Below are 16433 nucleotides of genomic sequence, written 5' to 3' on the forward strand. Positions count from 1 at the left end.
CGCTGGTGAATGATCTCTGGAGGGCTCGGGACAGGGGATACTCCTCTGTTCTAGTCCTATTAGACCTCTCAGCGGCTTTCTATACCATCGACCATGGTATCCTGCTGCGGCGTCTCAGGGGATTGGGAGTGGGAGGCACGGTTCTTCAGTGGTTCTCCTCCTATCTCCTGGGACGCTCGCAGTCGGTGTTGGCAGGGGGGCAGAGGTCGACCGCGAGGCCTCTCGCTTGTGGAGTTCCTCAGGGGTCGGTCCTCTCGCCCCTCCTGTTCAACATCTACATGAAACCGCTGGGTGAGATCATTCGTGGTTTTGGAGTTGGGTATCATCAGTATGCTGATGATACCCAACTTTTCATTTCGACCCCAAACCACCCCAGTGATTCCCTCAACGTGATGTCCCGGTGCCTGGAGGCGGTCTGGGTCTGGATGGGGAGGAACAGGCTTCGACTCAACCCTGACAAGACTGAGTGGCTGTGCGTACCGGCATCTCAGGATATTCAGGATATCCCACCCCTCATTATGGGGGGTGAGTCATTATCTCCTGTAGATAGGGCTCGCAACTTGGGAGTCCTCCTAGATTCACAACTCTCCTTAGAAGACCATATCGTAGCTGTGACTAGGGGGGCCTTCGCCCAGGTTCGCCTGGTGCGCTAGTTGCGGCCCTATCTAGACCGGGATGCCTTACGCACGGTCACTCATGCGCTCGTGACCTCTCGTCTTGTTTACTGCAACGCTCTCTACATGGGGCTACCCTTGAAGACCACTCGGAGGCTCCAACTGGTACAGAATGCAGCCGCGAGAGTTGTACTGGGAGTCTCCCGATACTCCCATGTCACACCTTTGCTCCGCGAGCTGCATTGGTTGCCAGTTGTCTTCCGGGTGAGGTTCAAGGTGTTGGTAATGACCTACAAAGCCCTTCATGGCATGGGTCCAGAATACCTTGGGGAGCACCTGCAGCCGGCGTCAGCTTCCCTCCGCCCAGTACGCTCCCACAGAGAGGGCCTCCTCAGGGTGCCACCGGTCAAAGAATGCCGACTGGTGGCCCCCAGGGGGAGAGCGTTCTCTGTGGGTGCACCGGATTTATGGAACCATCTTCCGGTTGAGCTCCGGATGGCGCCCGATCTCCGCTCGTTCTGGCGCGATCTTAAAACCTATCTCTTTAAACAAGCTGGCCTGGCCTGATGGGATGGGGTGGGATTTTTATAAATGACTTCAATTTTAAATTTGTATTAATTTATGGGCATTGTTTAATCATGTTTTAAATAATTTTAATTTTTGTATCTAATTTTTATGTATTGCCCTGTTCACCGCCCTGAGTCTCTTGAGAGAAGGGCAGTATACAAATTAAATTAATAAATAAATAAATAATAAATAAATTTAATTTTTGGAATATCATTTTGCTGGACTTTTTTGCTGGGAAAATTGAAATAACAACTTTCTGATTCTATATAATTACCTTGAGGTAAGATGGGTGGCCTATAAATTTTATAAATAAATAAAATAAATAATTTTATTTCCAGCAATTAATTTTCCATCTCCTGAAGTATCCAGTGAAGTCTTTTCTTTATTATTGTTGTGTTCTTTTTAAGTGTTTAGTCACTGGTTCTTTGTGACAAAAGGGTATTTAAGATCTTCTGCTCTTTATTATTTCTTTTGTAACAAATCGCCATATTCACCATCAAGAAATCATTTGATACACAACTTTTCTTTTTGCAGCCTATATTTCAAATCCTCTTTCTTCTTTTTTTGCACTAGCCTTTACTATTCCACCAAGCATGGATTATTTAAAATGTAGGATTCTGAGTGTGAAAAAATTCTGACAGAGACACATAGTTTTGCATATTCCTCTGGGTTTTAAAGAGCTGACTTGCAGAAGTGGAAAACGCTGAATCTGCTTAAATGAAAAATGAATAAGGAAGCTTTTTATCTAATTTCAGCAGCAAGGCTATGCAGTTGACATACTTAACTAAACTTCTGTTTTGTTGTGTTGTGTTTCATTTTGATTTATACTGCTGTCATTTTGTGATAATTTTAGATAAGGATGTGATAGTTTAGAGACATTGTAATATCCACCCATCTTTTAATTATCTCTTACCCGACTGGAAATTATATGATAGCTTTATTTTCCTTTTTCTGATTCTGAATGGTAAATCCTGAGCCAAAAAAATAAATTCTCTTTTTCTCTCTATTTTTTTTCCTCTTTCTCTCTCTCTCTCCCCCCTCCCCACATCTCTTCTGTGTGCCTCTGATTTTTTTTCCCCATTACTGACTAGGGTGGTAAGATACAGCTTGAGGTTAGGGATTGTGGGAGGGGAAGATACTATAAATGAGGCTGGGCCTGCTTCAAAAATTATTCACACAATATTTTCAGACTTTGAACAAGTAGTCTCTACTATTCATTAAAACAGTCACTGTCTTTTCCAGGCTTCCTTGTCCAAATGATTTATTGTACAGAATGGGACAATGACAAGTACATGGCTATGGCCATTTCACAATGGGCCACCCTCCACAGCCAATCCACTGCAAGTGCTTTGATGGCCCTTTGCCAGCATTCTTCCCCCACACTGTCATGCCAGGTGATTTGCCAAAGGACACTTGTTCCTGGCCAATTCACAGTATTGGACAAGTAGCTGCATGTCCCAGCAGTCAATCTGCATGCTGAAAGATGGCCTTTGCCTTCCCATTGGACACAGTCCCACCTGCTTGGCTTTCTGAAGTGGAAACTGGAAAGGTTGGGGGGGAGCAATGTGTTGTTTCTCCTGGCAAGAAGCAGAATAATATGACCTGCTGTGCTTTGTGTGCATGGAGGGGGCTGGGATGGTGAAGCTATGGCAAAGAGCCATGGTGGTGCAGTGGTTAGAATGCAGTACTGCAAGCTAACCCACTGCTTACTCCAGGAGTTCGATTCTGAGTGGCTCAAGGTTGACTCAGCCTTCCATCCTTTCAAAGTCGGTAAAATGAGAACTCAGATTGTTGGGGGCAATATGCTGACTCTATACACCACTTAGAGAGGGCTGTAAAGCACTGTGAAGTGGTATATAAGTCTAAGTGCTATTGCTATTGCCTTCCAGACATTCCATGCTGTTGCAGGGAGCCCCTTGGCTGAATGCTGCAGATTGGTGGCAAGGCAGCAGGCAGATCCACCTTTCAGTGAATGGATTGACTGCTGGAACACGTGGCTACTTGTCACACACTATGAATAGGCTGGGGACAAGTGTCCCTCAGCAAATTGCCTGGGACAAGGATGCGGAGGAGGAGTGCCGGCAGAGGGCCATCCAAGAATGAACTCCTGTGGTGAGTCGGCTGCAGAGGAGGTGGTGAAATGGATGTGGTGATGTGCTCACCACTAACCCTCCTTGTGATCTGGGGGAAAATGTGTCACTCTTAATGAGCCAGTGACTTAACAAAATGACTTTTTTTCTGTTCTTTTGTCTTAGTCATAGGAGAAATGTGGTGCATTTGCATGAGATTTTTTATTTTCATTTTATTTTCATTGCCAATATAATTATCTTGTAAATTACCGTATATACTTGAGTATAAGCCGAATTTTTCAGCCCACTTTTTGGGCTGAAAAATCCACTTCGGCTTATACTCCAGTGAACAAAAAAAAAAAGAACTGTCCCTTCGTTCGGGCCAGGCTGCTGAGAGAAGGGAGTGGCAGAGCCTTGCAGAGCTGCTCCCTTTGGCTCCTCCGGTGTTTGCGGTTTTTTGTGTGTCGAGCCCCGTGGGCCCGACACACAGGAAGGTGGGGAATGCCGGAATGCCGCTTCCCTACCAGCCATTCCCGTGGGTCTGACACACACACGCACGCACGAGGGGGAGAAACAACGCTGGACTGCTGCCGCCTCTACCAGCTCTACAAGCCCCCTCTGCCCCCTTCTCTCAGCTTCCTGGCAGCACATCCCACAGGGGAGGTCTGCTAGGGAAGTGGCAGTCCGGTGTTGTTTCCCCCCTCGTGCGTGTGTATGTGTGTGTGTGTGTCAGACCCGCAGGAATGGCTAGTAAAGGTGGCGGCAGTCCGGCATTTGCGTTTCTCTGTGTGTCAAGCCCCGTGGGCCCGACACACAGGAGGGGGGGACGCCGCTTCCTTACCAGCCATTCCCGCGGGTCTGACACACGCACGCATGCATGAGGGGGGGAAACGCTGGACTGCCGCCACCTCTACCAGCTCTGCAAGCCTTTGCTGCCCCTTCTCTCCGCTGCCTGGCCTGAACAAAGAGGAGCCGAAGGGAGCAGCTCTGCAAGGCTCTGCCGCTTCCTTCTCTCAGCAGCCTGGCCCGAACGAAGGGACGCCCCTTCGTTCGGAACAGGCAGCGGAGAGAAGGGGCGGCAGATGCTTGCAGAGCTGGTAGAGGCGGCGGCAGTCCAGCGTTGTTTCTCCCCCTCGTGTGTGCATGTGTGTGTCAGACCCATGGGAATGGCTGGTAGGGAAGCGGCATTCCGGCATTCCCCCCCTTCCTGTGTGTTGGGCCCACGGGGCTCGACACACAAAAAAACGTAAACGCCGGACTGCCGCCACCTCTACCAGCCATTCCCGCAGGTCTCACACACACATACACACACACACACACGCACAAGGAGGGAAACAACGCTTGACTGCCGCCTCCCTAGCAGACCTTCCCTGCGGGATGTGCTGCCAGGAAGCCTGGCAGCCTGATGAGCGGACCCTGCGAACCGCGGCCCGAGCCAGCTCCGGGATGCTGCCAGAGTCAACGAGCGGCTCGGCGTGGCACAGAATATAGATATGTTGCTAAGAAGGGGCCAAGCTTATACTTATACTCGGCTTATACTCGAGTCAATAACTTTTTCCAGTTTTTTTGGGTAAAATTAGGGGTCTCGGCTTATACTCGAGTCGGCTTATACTCAAGTATATACGGGTATTAATCAAACTGAATTAATTGAAGTAATGACTTAAAATGTACTTAATTGAGCTGCAAAACTCAATAAAAGAGCAATACAGTGAATTTACAATAAATTATTTGTTTAGTAGCAGCATGCAAAATCCCAACTTAATTCAAGTGCCTGATACTAAATTCTAGAAATGGGCCAACCTGATCTGATTTCACCCAGAAATAATAAAATAAGTCTGGTTGAGATTGCTTTCTGGGAGAGGAATCCCCTAGAGTAAAACCTGTACCAGATCATGTAACTCAGATTTAAATTCAGATAAGCCAGCTAACCATTGGAACTTATTTTTTCAGGCATGCTTAACAGGCTTTGATTCTTCAGCCTTATTTTTCTCTATGCTTTAACTTAACTTTTTTTTTATGTTTTCTGCATTTATTGTTCAATTTTTTTAAAAACTCCCAGTTGCAACATGTTACCTTTTTATCAGACCTTAATTTCTTTATTTTTCTGATGTATTTGTTTTCAAAATAAGCATAGTACGGTATGAATTTCTTAAACATTTTCATTTTGTTAGATAAGAAATAGATACAAGTATACTTTGAGTGAGTCTATTAAGGTTACTAAATATTTTTGTTTGTTTTGATTGGCATGGATCACAAATGCCTGAAAAAATAAGTTCCAATGGTTAGCTGGCTTATCTGAATTTAAATCTGAAAAAAAAATCCTTTTATCTTTGCTCTGAGGCAACTGTCACACTTTGGTTTCTTGTTTCTTGCAAGGACAAACATAAAGTCACCCCTTTGACTTCTGTGTCTAAGGCAGAATTGACTTATAGGTTTCTCTGGTCCTAGTCCAAAGCCTTAACCACTAGACCAATTTGCATCCAGTTCAGGCATACCTTATGCTTCCTGAACTATTTTATGCTTGTGTTCATTATGATTTATCAGGCTTTTCCACTGAAAACTGCCTTTTTCATTTACATCCATTAACCTTCCATTTGCTAAATTATTTTTTTTTCTTGGCAAGGGTTATTTTTGTTGCAGACATATTGATTTGATATATAATTATCCAGCAATGTTTTTCCTTTAGAATTAAATAAGAATTTATCTGCTAATAAAAATGCTACTTCTTTGTGTATGGTTCATTGTTTTTGTACTTTCTGTGCAGGTTTGACTTTTACATAAAGATATTGGACCTTATTATCTTTTCTGTTTTATGCATCTTAGTTTTATAATGTCTGTATTTCTTTCAATGTATCCTCTTTTATTATAATAATGTGAAACTACCTTTCTTCCTTTTAGCTGTTCTAGAAAATTCCCCTCAGTTACATGTTCAAATCATGCTGGCACACCCCCACTCTGGCAATTACATATTCAAGAGAAACTTCATCATAAAGTTGGATTAACTCTAATGCATTTTTATTTTCCAGTAATGATCCTAATAAGAGTTCTTTGATAAAATCATCAAAAGGTTCACACTGTTTTTGACATTTTCTGAATACAGTGGTATTCAGATTTCAGATTTAATTTTCTGAACATCAAAATATTATTGCTCATTTCTGAGCATGTATATATTTGTCTTAGCTTGTTCCGGACCTCCTTTCCTGAGGCATAATTCTCAATCATCTTGCAGTTTTTACAGTTAATTTTCAGAATTATTTTCAAATATTGCCTTCCTTTTCAGGCTTCAGATGCTGTGTCCTTTCCTATTTCCAAGCGTTCCATTTTCACCATTTTCGGAACTCAAAATAAAACAAAATGTTATGCTAACTTTGAAGGCAGGAAAAACTGCTCTGCAATTAGGATATTTTAAGTCCTAAGCTCAGACTGCTGTTTTACATGGAAATAAATTAAAATGTTTTGTGACGGGGATGCTTTGGGTGGTTCAGGTCAATTAGTGCTTAATTCTGGATCCCTGTTGGGGTCATGGTACATTCAGCGATATATCCAATTCATCGTTATTTAAAAAGGTCGTAAACTAGAAATTTGGGATTGAATCATTGCCCAAAGTCATCTTGGGCTAGTAATTTTTAGAGTACTGTAAAATGAACCACATTTCATTGCCAGATGATAGTACCTCAAAATGCAGCCATGAATCATCCAAAGTGGTTTGACATTTACAGATTTCAAGATGCTATGTTTAGATATTTGTGAGTCATGCTCACACTAAATTAATAGTCAATCACTAGTTGTTCTTCCAATATCTGAGGACTGAGAACTTTTAACCAATCAGTGCTCAGTTATTGGCCAAACATCCCTGCAGACACCTACTGGCACTGAAATGTGAGATTCCTGTATTGCAGTATTAACTACTTAAAATTGATTTTCTTCTCAGCAGATAGTTTGTGAATGTCCAAAGATATTCCAGGAAATCTTACCATGGTAACTGTTCAGGCACAACATCATTTTATCAGTTAAATGTCTGATAAAAGGTTTGTCATTTTCTATCATAAGGACTGCATCTCTGCCTGGAAGAGCACTTAGCCTAACTTATTTCAAAAACTTGTCCTGAAATAAAATATTGGCAACAACTGTATATCCTGCCCTGATCTCCTGGAGAAAGTAAAAGTTAAAAAATGAAATAATCTTTCTTTACTCTTATACAAAGATATAAACATAGAATATTAAAAGGTGTATTTAAAACAATTATCCATTATAATTTCTTGCAACACAGTCAAGTGAAAATATTTTAAAAACTAGCAGTAAAAGGTAGACCTTAAAAATGAGTTTTAAAAGTATTTTAAAAATTCCAATTTGAAGTATGAGAAGTAGCAAGGAAAAAGTACTATATAATCAGTTATTCAATAAAATGCATTAATTTTCTCTTATTTGAGCTAGGTGCAAAGGGAAAAACCACAGCAATATCATCAGTGTAGAATACACACACACACACACACATAGACACAGCCTATGAATTATGGTCTTGGAACTGTTGCTTAAATGAATAAACAAGACAGATTTAATGCAAAAAAATCACAAAGTAACATGTATTATACTGAATAAGTGAGAATAATTTCTAACATGCAAATTGTTTGGCCGTGTTTGCAATAATCAATTTAAAATGGACACAAAACAAATATTCTCTTCTTAATTTCTTTAATTGGGCTTACTTTACAATTACAGTGTGTGCATCAGGTAGGAGGTAGGAGATATTTGTAATAGCAAGGATCTTATTTCATGAGGTCAAGAAAATGCCTCCCTTTGCCAAAAAAGACAGAACGTTGCTCTGTGATTGAGTGTGGCCAAAAGATCAACCTCTCACACATGTCTGAAAAAAATATAATGTATATATTTTGTGAATGAATTCTTTTTTCTGTGGAATTAATCAGAAAGATCATCAAGTCAACAGTGTGACACTTATTTAGAGAGTCAGCTATTTATTTTATCCAAGTTGTTAAAGTTGAGTTAAAGACACTACGCCCAACAAGTAAAACACAAAGGAAATTTAGTAGTAGGAAGCAAATGCTTTGCTTCTTCTTAACTCCACTGAATGTTTTCTTGTGCTCAGTAACTGACTGAGTTTCTGACCCATATGTTCTTTGTTCTACCCTTGAGGCCCTTGCCTACAAAGGAAATTCAGTCATTTTTCTTCCAATCTCATCTGTTTACACTTCAGATTAATAGACATAATACTGGGCTCCTCCCCTTGGCACCAACTTTAGTCCAAATCTATTTTCTGATGATGAATCCAGAAGCAATTCATATCTCGCTACATGAAACACACAGCTGTTGCAAAAAGACAAACTGCATTGAAGAAATTTAGGAAAATAAATTTGCTAATCTTTTATCACTTCCAAGAAAATCTAGATTGTGATTACATGCTTGGAACATGTGGTGCACAATCTGATACACACCCCACATTTTCCTTTGACAAGGACACTATGGGAGACTGTGGAGCGCTGGGAAAGGAATGGAAAGTAGAGGAGACCTAAACAATCAAAAGGCAGAAAGTGAATCATAAATAGCAACTTAGCCCAGAAACCTAAGAAGCATTTCAAATAATTTAAAGAGATGCCACTTTCATTCGCTCACTATAAATATCATCTTCCTAGCATTATTCTCACAAGTGCAGTGTTCATTTTTCAGATTGACGAATGCAGTCTTGCATGATCAAATGCAGCATCCAGGTCCAGCTGGGCAATTTTCATATCTGCATTTATTGTGTCTTGCCATCTTTGCTTCAGCCTTCCACGTGGATGCTTGCCATCTGTGTTAAAGTGGAAGGCAATACAAGCAAAAGTGCGGGGTGCTGCTCATAGGACATGGTCATATCACTATAGGCATTTCTCCCACATTTTCTCAGGTATTGGAGCAACACACACTTGTTGATATACTTTGTCATTGCTGACATGGTCAAGAAGAGAAACATCTAATGACCAACAAAAATAAGGATGTGAAATCCATTTTATAATTTCCAAAGTTCTGTATTTACTCCAGACAACATTTAAATATGCCTTAGAAACAATTGTGAGTTCTTGCTTCCTTAAACTTGCTCAGCTAGGTGGGGCTTGACAAATATCCTTTTTTTTCCCCCAACAAGGAAAGATGGCAGGACATGTTCACGTGAAATAGTCCTTACTCTAACTTTTCTTTTACTTACTTTTACTCATTTCCCAATGCAACTTGTGAAATGGTTATCTATGTATAGGGAAAAAAGTGTTTTCTATATGGAAGTAATCCAGACCACCTTTTCTCAAAATTATATTATTGAGGTAGGAAAAGTTTAGAAGAGAAACTGAGAAATCTTTCCTTATCTGGAAGAGATATAGGCTTTTAATTTTTTTAAAAAAAGTGAAAACATGATAGAGCTAGGCTGAAACAGGAAATAAGATTTGTCCCATGTCTGGGACCAAGCAAGTGCATTCTAAATACTTAACAAACATTTAACACATATCTCCCTTTCTCCTCAGCTAACAAAGAGAGAGAGAGAGAGAGAGAGAGAGAGAGCCTGTGGCCTAGGGGTTAAAACAACTGCTTAAGATGCAGAACAAATAAGTTTGAAATGATCATATCTGTCTCCCTTTATTCTTTGTTAGCAAGCAAAAAAAAATTACACAAATATGAGCTGCCACTGCTGTGGCTACTGCCTGTAGATGGCCTTGGGCTAGGCTGAAACAGAAAATAAGATTTGTCCCGTGTCTGGGACCAAGCAAGTGCATTCTAAATACTTAACAAACATTTAACATATATATATATATATGTTAAATATATATATATATTTATGTGCATGTATCAGATTTCTTCACCCTGTAAAATATATATATAAATTCAATATGAAATTGAATAAAAATTACAGAGAATGTGGAGAAATTATTACCTAACTGTAAAAATCATAGCTTCAAATATGCAAAAGAATAAAAAGTATTTTTATTTAGTGATTATATAAAGTATTATCTGAAGAGTTTCATGATACTGAGAAAATAATAGACATGTTTGATACATTTGTATTAATGATGGGTCAAAACAAACAAATTGAAATAGGTATCATTAAGCTATTCCTCATTACTTCTTTTGCATTCCACATAAAATACTAACATCATATGCGCTCTGTATGAAATTCATAAGGAGTGATCGGAAATACCCATTTTAAAAAAATAGTATACTTTCACATATCTCCATATTGTGAATTTTTTTAAAAAAATCATAAGCTATCTGAAGAGAAAATATTTGTTCCTAGTAATATAGCAATGAAAGAATTTGTTTTGCTCAATAATACCAAAAAGCTAATGGAAGTCTTTGACTAAGCAAGCACCAATACTGAGGTGTTATGCAAAGTACTGGCAGAGAATTTCTCCATTTATTTATTTATTAAATGTATTTCTATGCCACTCAATTTCTAAGACTATTTCTAATACAATAATATTATGGTAATGGCTTATGGAAAAATATACCTGGATCTTTAAAAAATTTGATTTGACTATGATATAGTATTGTTGATATGCAGAATTATACCTTTAGATTCAATATTAAAACACTGCCTGGTACGATGAGAATGCCGTTTAATAAATAGAGCAGTTCTATGCCTTAGTCTCCAAATCGTTCGCCCTATCTCCCTAGTAGAGAATTGACACAGGCCATATGCATTTGTTTCAAGATTAGCCAAAATTAGAAATCCAAGTTTATTTTAGTCAGTCTTAAATATGTTACATAGCTTTCTAAGAGACTGTGACAAATATGAAAATAAATAAATCTGTGAAAATGTGGAAGTTTAAATAAAGCATTTATTAAGCAGTTTTTTATCAATGCACCATGAAAGAAAATTTAACAATAGTTTAATTAAACTTACAATAGTTTAAACTTATTATTGGATTAGTAGTTTGGAATGTAGAGCAATCCAACTATTTCATAGAAAATAAAATTCTTCAAATCCATTTTCAGGAAATAAAATAACTTAACATTATATACAGGTTTCAATATTTTTAGTGTTCCATTAAACTTTGTGACTGGTAATTTTTAACCTGGAAATTATTGTCCACAGTTTTGTTATAATTATCAAAAGGCTGAGAAATATTTAGACAAATAATTCATTCCACTTGAGCTGAAGGAATAATAATTGATAAGAGAATTCAAAATGATATAATGGGTGCTGCTTTTAAAATTCATTTCAGAATATTCAAGGACATATATAAAAAGTTAAAGTAAACTTGCTATCTCTGAGAGGACCTAATTTCTGCTAGTATCAAGAATAGTTTATGTACTTTGATTCAGTTTCATGATAGTTCTCTATCCCAGGTAACAATTTATAATTCTGCTTCCCCCCCCCCCGCCCCCTCTTGTACTGGAACATAACTGGTAATCTTCCTTACAACCATCAATGGGCCAACCTAGAATAATTGCATTTAGATCACTTCTACTGAACAGACATTAACAACATTGTCAAACTGTAGAAAATTTTTGACACAAAATGAAACTCCACTTATATCTTTCGAAATTACTGTATCTGATATTAAATGAAACTTTCTCTCATTATTAACCCAGTTCCACTGATGAAAGAAAACTAGCACATTAGTCCATTGCATAAACGTATTTGCAAGACATATACATTTCTGGAAGTTTCCTTTTTTTTGTCCATTTCCGTATATTTCTTCGATTCATAGTCTCCATTTGTGTATCCAATACAAACTTCCTTATATCTTGGATCACTTAATTCTTCTTACTGCATTTGCTAAAATCCACTGCAGATCCAAGGTGCAAAGATACACTTTGATCAGCATTAAAAGTGGTAATCCTTTTTGCTGTAGGCTGTTTTCTCTGATGATGTTGAATTCCACGTTGGTTTCATAGGAGCACAGCTTTTATCCACAGCATTATAGTGTGAATATGGAGTCATGGGCAACAGCAACAGATGCAGACTCAGTCTGTCACTCCAAAAGCAATACAAATATGCTTAAAGCTGCTTCATTTATGAAGCAAACTTAGAACTGTTAGCTGCCTGGAGAAAGAGAAGGGAGGAAAAAGCTTAAAGTCTCAATATCTCAAAAGCTATTTTAGTGAGAGATGTTCAACTTTTCATATTAGTAGAAAATACTTTCACATAGAAATTGCATAGGCTGCCTTGATAATGAAGGAATCGCAACAATGAAGGAATCCTTTATTCAACCCACAGCCACCCTCCTTTTCATTTGTTTTATACTTAAAAGCAACTACCAATGTATTTTAAAACACATAAAGCAAAATATAAAAGTAAGGCAATTGGAATTCCAAATGACTGACTGACTGAAGACATTTCAAAGGCTTGGCTAAAGACAGCATCTTCAGAGTGAGAGCTAAGCATCACTCCTAAGGGTAGGTTGTGGTTTTTTTTAATCACAGGGTATGATTTTAAAAAAAGATGATGACCACAACAATGTTATCAAAACCTTTTTGGTTCTTTATGCACATTTTATGTGTAACACACAAAAAATTCTGATTATATTTTTGTGGCCCCCAACTTGGCTTTTTTGACCATACCTTGTGGATACTCCTGCCTAACAAAGCACAGTCTATAGACCTAGAATGTTATAGGAGAAAGACTTCCCCTACCTGCACGATACAGGCCTCCCAGTGAAAACTCTGGTGGCCAGGGCAGATCTTACATATTTTCCTTACCAGGTACAACTATTGGCAACATATCAATTACATTTTCTACCATTTGAACATCTTATCAATTTCTATGGAATGTATGGTGAGTGATATAGTGATAAAGTGTTGCCACCTTAGGGGAGAAAATCACATGATATGTCGTGAGAGAAAGAACATGAAACAAAAGAAATAAGAGAGTGAAATTTATAGAAAATTGGTGTTTGTGATCAGGCAGAGTAGAATTGAAAATAGAAATATGGTGATAGTAATGATTGTGGGTTCTGTATGTGGGTGCAGATGCATGAACACATGTGCATAATATATGCATTTAATCAATCAAAACATGGCTTTAGTCTTCTATCTGTATGTTTAGACAATTTGTTTAAACCTTTCTAAAGCATCAGCTAAACCTATATTAAAACTTAGCAGTTCAGTTCAAATGTTCAAATATTCAAATGTCAGAGATAAAATGTTCATAGCATATTTCTGTATCAATAGTAAATTGATGCAAATAGTAGCTTGCTCTTTCTTACATGCTATGTGTAGTCCTCAACTTATGACAATTACAACTGAAATTATTATTGTAAGTTGATGCAGTTGTAAAGCAAGATGTCATGTAATTGCAACTATTTGTAATGGCAATCCCAGGGCTCCCCAGTGTGGTTGTTAGCCAGAATTCTGGGTCATTAACTGGGCTTGATCCATACCAACCCGATGTCTCAGTAAGTCAAGGGTCTGCCTCTAACTACTACCTTCTCTCCCCAGCCCCACATATTCCCCAGTCTGACCAAGAAGCATCAGCAACATTCAATGACTCCCAGCCCACTCCAGCAAGCATTTATTCATCCAATTGCCTTCTCTCCCAGTTCCCTGCATGGATCTTTCACCTTTTGCTGTCTCTGTTTTGGACCCAGCTTCTCCAGTGAACCTTTCTTACTTTCCTACTTTGTCCTTCTTCAGAAGGCAGCATGTTTTCATAAAGCTGAGCTATCTTTGGAACACCTTGAGAAAGACAGGCAGCTTTCTGAAGGATGTGTTGTCTTTGCAAAGCTGTGCTGTCTTTGGAATGCCTTTGGAAAGAGACTGCAGCTTTATGAAGACAGTGCAGTTTTACAAAGAAGCACTGTCTTTGGAACAAAGAGAAAAAAAGTAGAAAAGCAGGCAACGTTCCCTTGAGAGGCTGGATCCAAAAACGAAGCAGCAAAAGGTGAAAGGTCGAAGGGGGAAACTGGAAGAGAAGGCAGTTTGGCAAATGAATACTTCCTGGTACTTGCTGGGTTACGGTAGGGAGCGCTTGAGGCTGGGGAGCAAAGACAACTGGGCTTTCTGATGCTTGCTACAGCAGGCTGGGCTGGCTCTGACTTCTCGAGGTGTGGCAAGAAGCCTCAGAGCCATGTCATTCTAAGGCTGCTTGCTGCCTTGCAAAGCAGAATAGAAGCCAGCCAAAAGGGCAATGATGGGGGGAAGGGAAATAGGTGATGGGGGCAGTTGAATTGCTCCTGATGTAAGTGTGGGTGGGCTGTCAAGGACTGGAATTTTTGTCACGTAATTATGGCACAGGTGGTAAGTCCATTTTTTTCCAGCCCCATTGTAACTCCAAAAGTCACTGAACAATTGGCTGTAAGTCCATCAGCATTTGAGATTTTACTTTGATACCCCATGGGCAGGTCTGAAAATAAGCCAAAGCTGCTCAGAAAGTGACAGGAATTCCTTCTGCATCATAGCTGAGCTACGCAGAGGCCAATGATGGGGAAACCCGCCAGCACAAGATGAAATTCCAGTCTTCAAGAGGCAGAGCCTGTCCCTGTGTCCCAGTGCAAAAGGCTCAGATATTTATGTAATAAGCCGTCATTTTAAATGCTTATTTAAAAGAAAGCAAAAAGGGAGATTTCTTTTATAGACTATGGGTCTATTGTCCATGAGGAAGCATGTCAATGTTCTGATGGTATGTATATAGGTTTACATGAGAAAGCCCTGAAACAATTACTACGGAAGTTCAGACAGTTAGTCACTTGACACCCCTGAGTGATATAAACTCAAATGTTCTGTTTCAATACTTGCCTAGACGTGAAGCAGTAACAGTGTATATATAAAAAAGAAACAGCTACACTTGTAGAAGAGATTTGTCTTTGTGCTGCAACATACTGAAAAAGAAATAAAAAGTGCTTTTTCAGTCTTTTCTGACAAATCCATTTTTGAAATTATAAAAATTATTTCAGAGGGAGAACAGCCTTTATTTGTTAAGAGCGTTCCACAATTACGTATTTTAAAATATATTTATATGGAAATAAGGTTTTAGAATATAAGAATATAAAGTGCAGAGGAAAATGTATCAATTAGACTTAAAAGAAAACAGAACTGTGAACAACACAGACTTCTAAGCTCTCTGGTTTGCAATTTTATAAAGCCTGCATACTAGGAATGCCCCATTCTGTAGCCATTCTCTAGTAAACCTGTGTAGAATTGCAACTTTACAAAAGCCTAACACAGGTCATGAGCTACATATCTTACCTAGAATCTTTCAGGACCAAAATTTCCAAAACATATATTGAAATTGAGGAAACAGTATCCTAGCAGACAATGAACTCAAAATTGAATTAAATTACCTTATCTCATTATCTTCTTGGTTGATGTTAGATTGTGTAGTCTGGTGAATTTGTAGTATATGCCTGCAGGTCCTTTTCTATAGAAAAATAACAAAACATGCCTTATAGTAATGTAGAAAAATGAAATATAATCATTTTTTGCATTTTTTAAAACAATGAAATACTAAAAGTATGTTTCTGTTGTCACTCAGCTCAGATCACAACAGTTTGATGCTGGGAAAAGTAATATTACTCTGAGCTAATCCACACAATTAGTACTATAAATGTTATAGAACATTTATAGTCTTAATCGTATGGATTAGCTAAAAGTATGTTCCAGTAGTCTTCTACTGGATAATATTCACTACATCAACCAGGCCTGGCAATCATCGAAGCTTTAAGAACATTTTGCATCATTTTAAAAATATTTATCATTTCAAGTCTATGAAATCACACTACTCTTGCCAATCCCAAACTGGCATTCAATTCTACATCAATACTTATTCCTCTTCACTGGAGAATCTAATTCCACACTGGAGAACTGTCCTCTGCCAATAAGTCATCTGCCTCTAGACAGGGTGGTGACAGGAAGGGAAAGGAAATAAAATGATAAAGCTTTCCAAAAATATAGAAAGTTAAAAAAAATCCTTTCCACAAATCCTGTCTGAAGATGGTTTACTGATATGTTTGCTTAACAGGAAACCAAGGTACTTCTCTCAAGGGCATATATGATACTTCAATTTGTATCCTCTTTAAACAATCATATATTTGATATTTCTCACCTTCCAGCATATGGCTCCCAAAACAAAGCCAAAGACAAAAGCCATCAATGATGAAAGTGCTATGCTCAATACTTGATTGCTAGACTTACTGAGGAAGTCCAATTCTGCTTCTGGAATTAAAAACAATTTGGATTAATGAAGACAGGTTAAAACAAAACA

General features: G+C 38.8%; 1 protein-coding gene across 2 annotated transcripts in view; it reads right to left on the reverse strand.

Annotated features, from left to right (window-relative positions):
* Window positions 1-11084: 11084 nt before the first annotated feature.
* The window catches only part of KITLG (KIT ligand), a 55326-nt gene continuing 49977 nt past the window's right edge, over window positions 11085-16433 (reverse strand). For both annotated transcript variants that reach the window (XM_083366383.1, XM_083366382.1), the window contains 4 exons: window positions 16275-16384; window positions 15514-15590; window positions 14965-15051; window positions 11085-12274 (listed from right to left, as the gene is read on the reverse strand). In XM_083366383.1, the coding sequence (XP_083222509.1) occupies window positions 15012-15051; window positions 15514-15590; window positions 16275-16384 (227 nt within the window). In that variant the 3' untranslated portion in view covers window positions 11085-12274; window positions 14965-15011. The remainder of the gene's footprint in view (window positions 12275-14964; window positions 15052-15513; window positions 15591-16274; window positions 16385-16433) is intronic.

The sequence above is a fragment of the Vipera ursinii genome, assembly GCF_947247035.1.
Source record: "Vipera ursinii genome assembly, chromosome: 6".
Lineage (NCBI taxonomy): Eukaryota > Metazoa > Chordata > Lepidosauria > Squamata > Viperidae > Vipera > Vipera ursinii.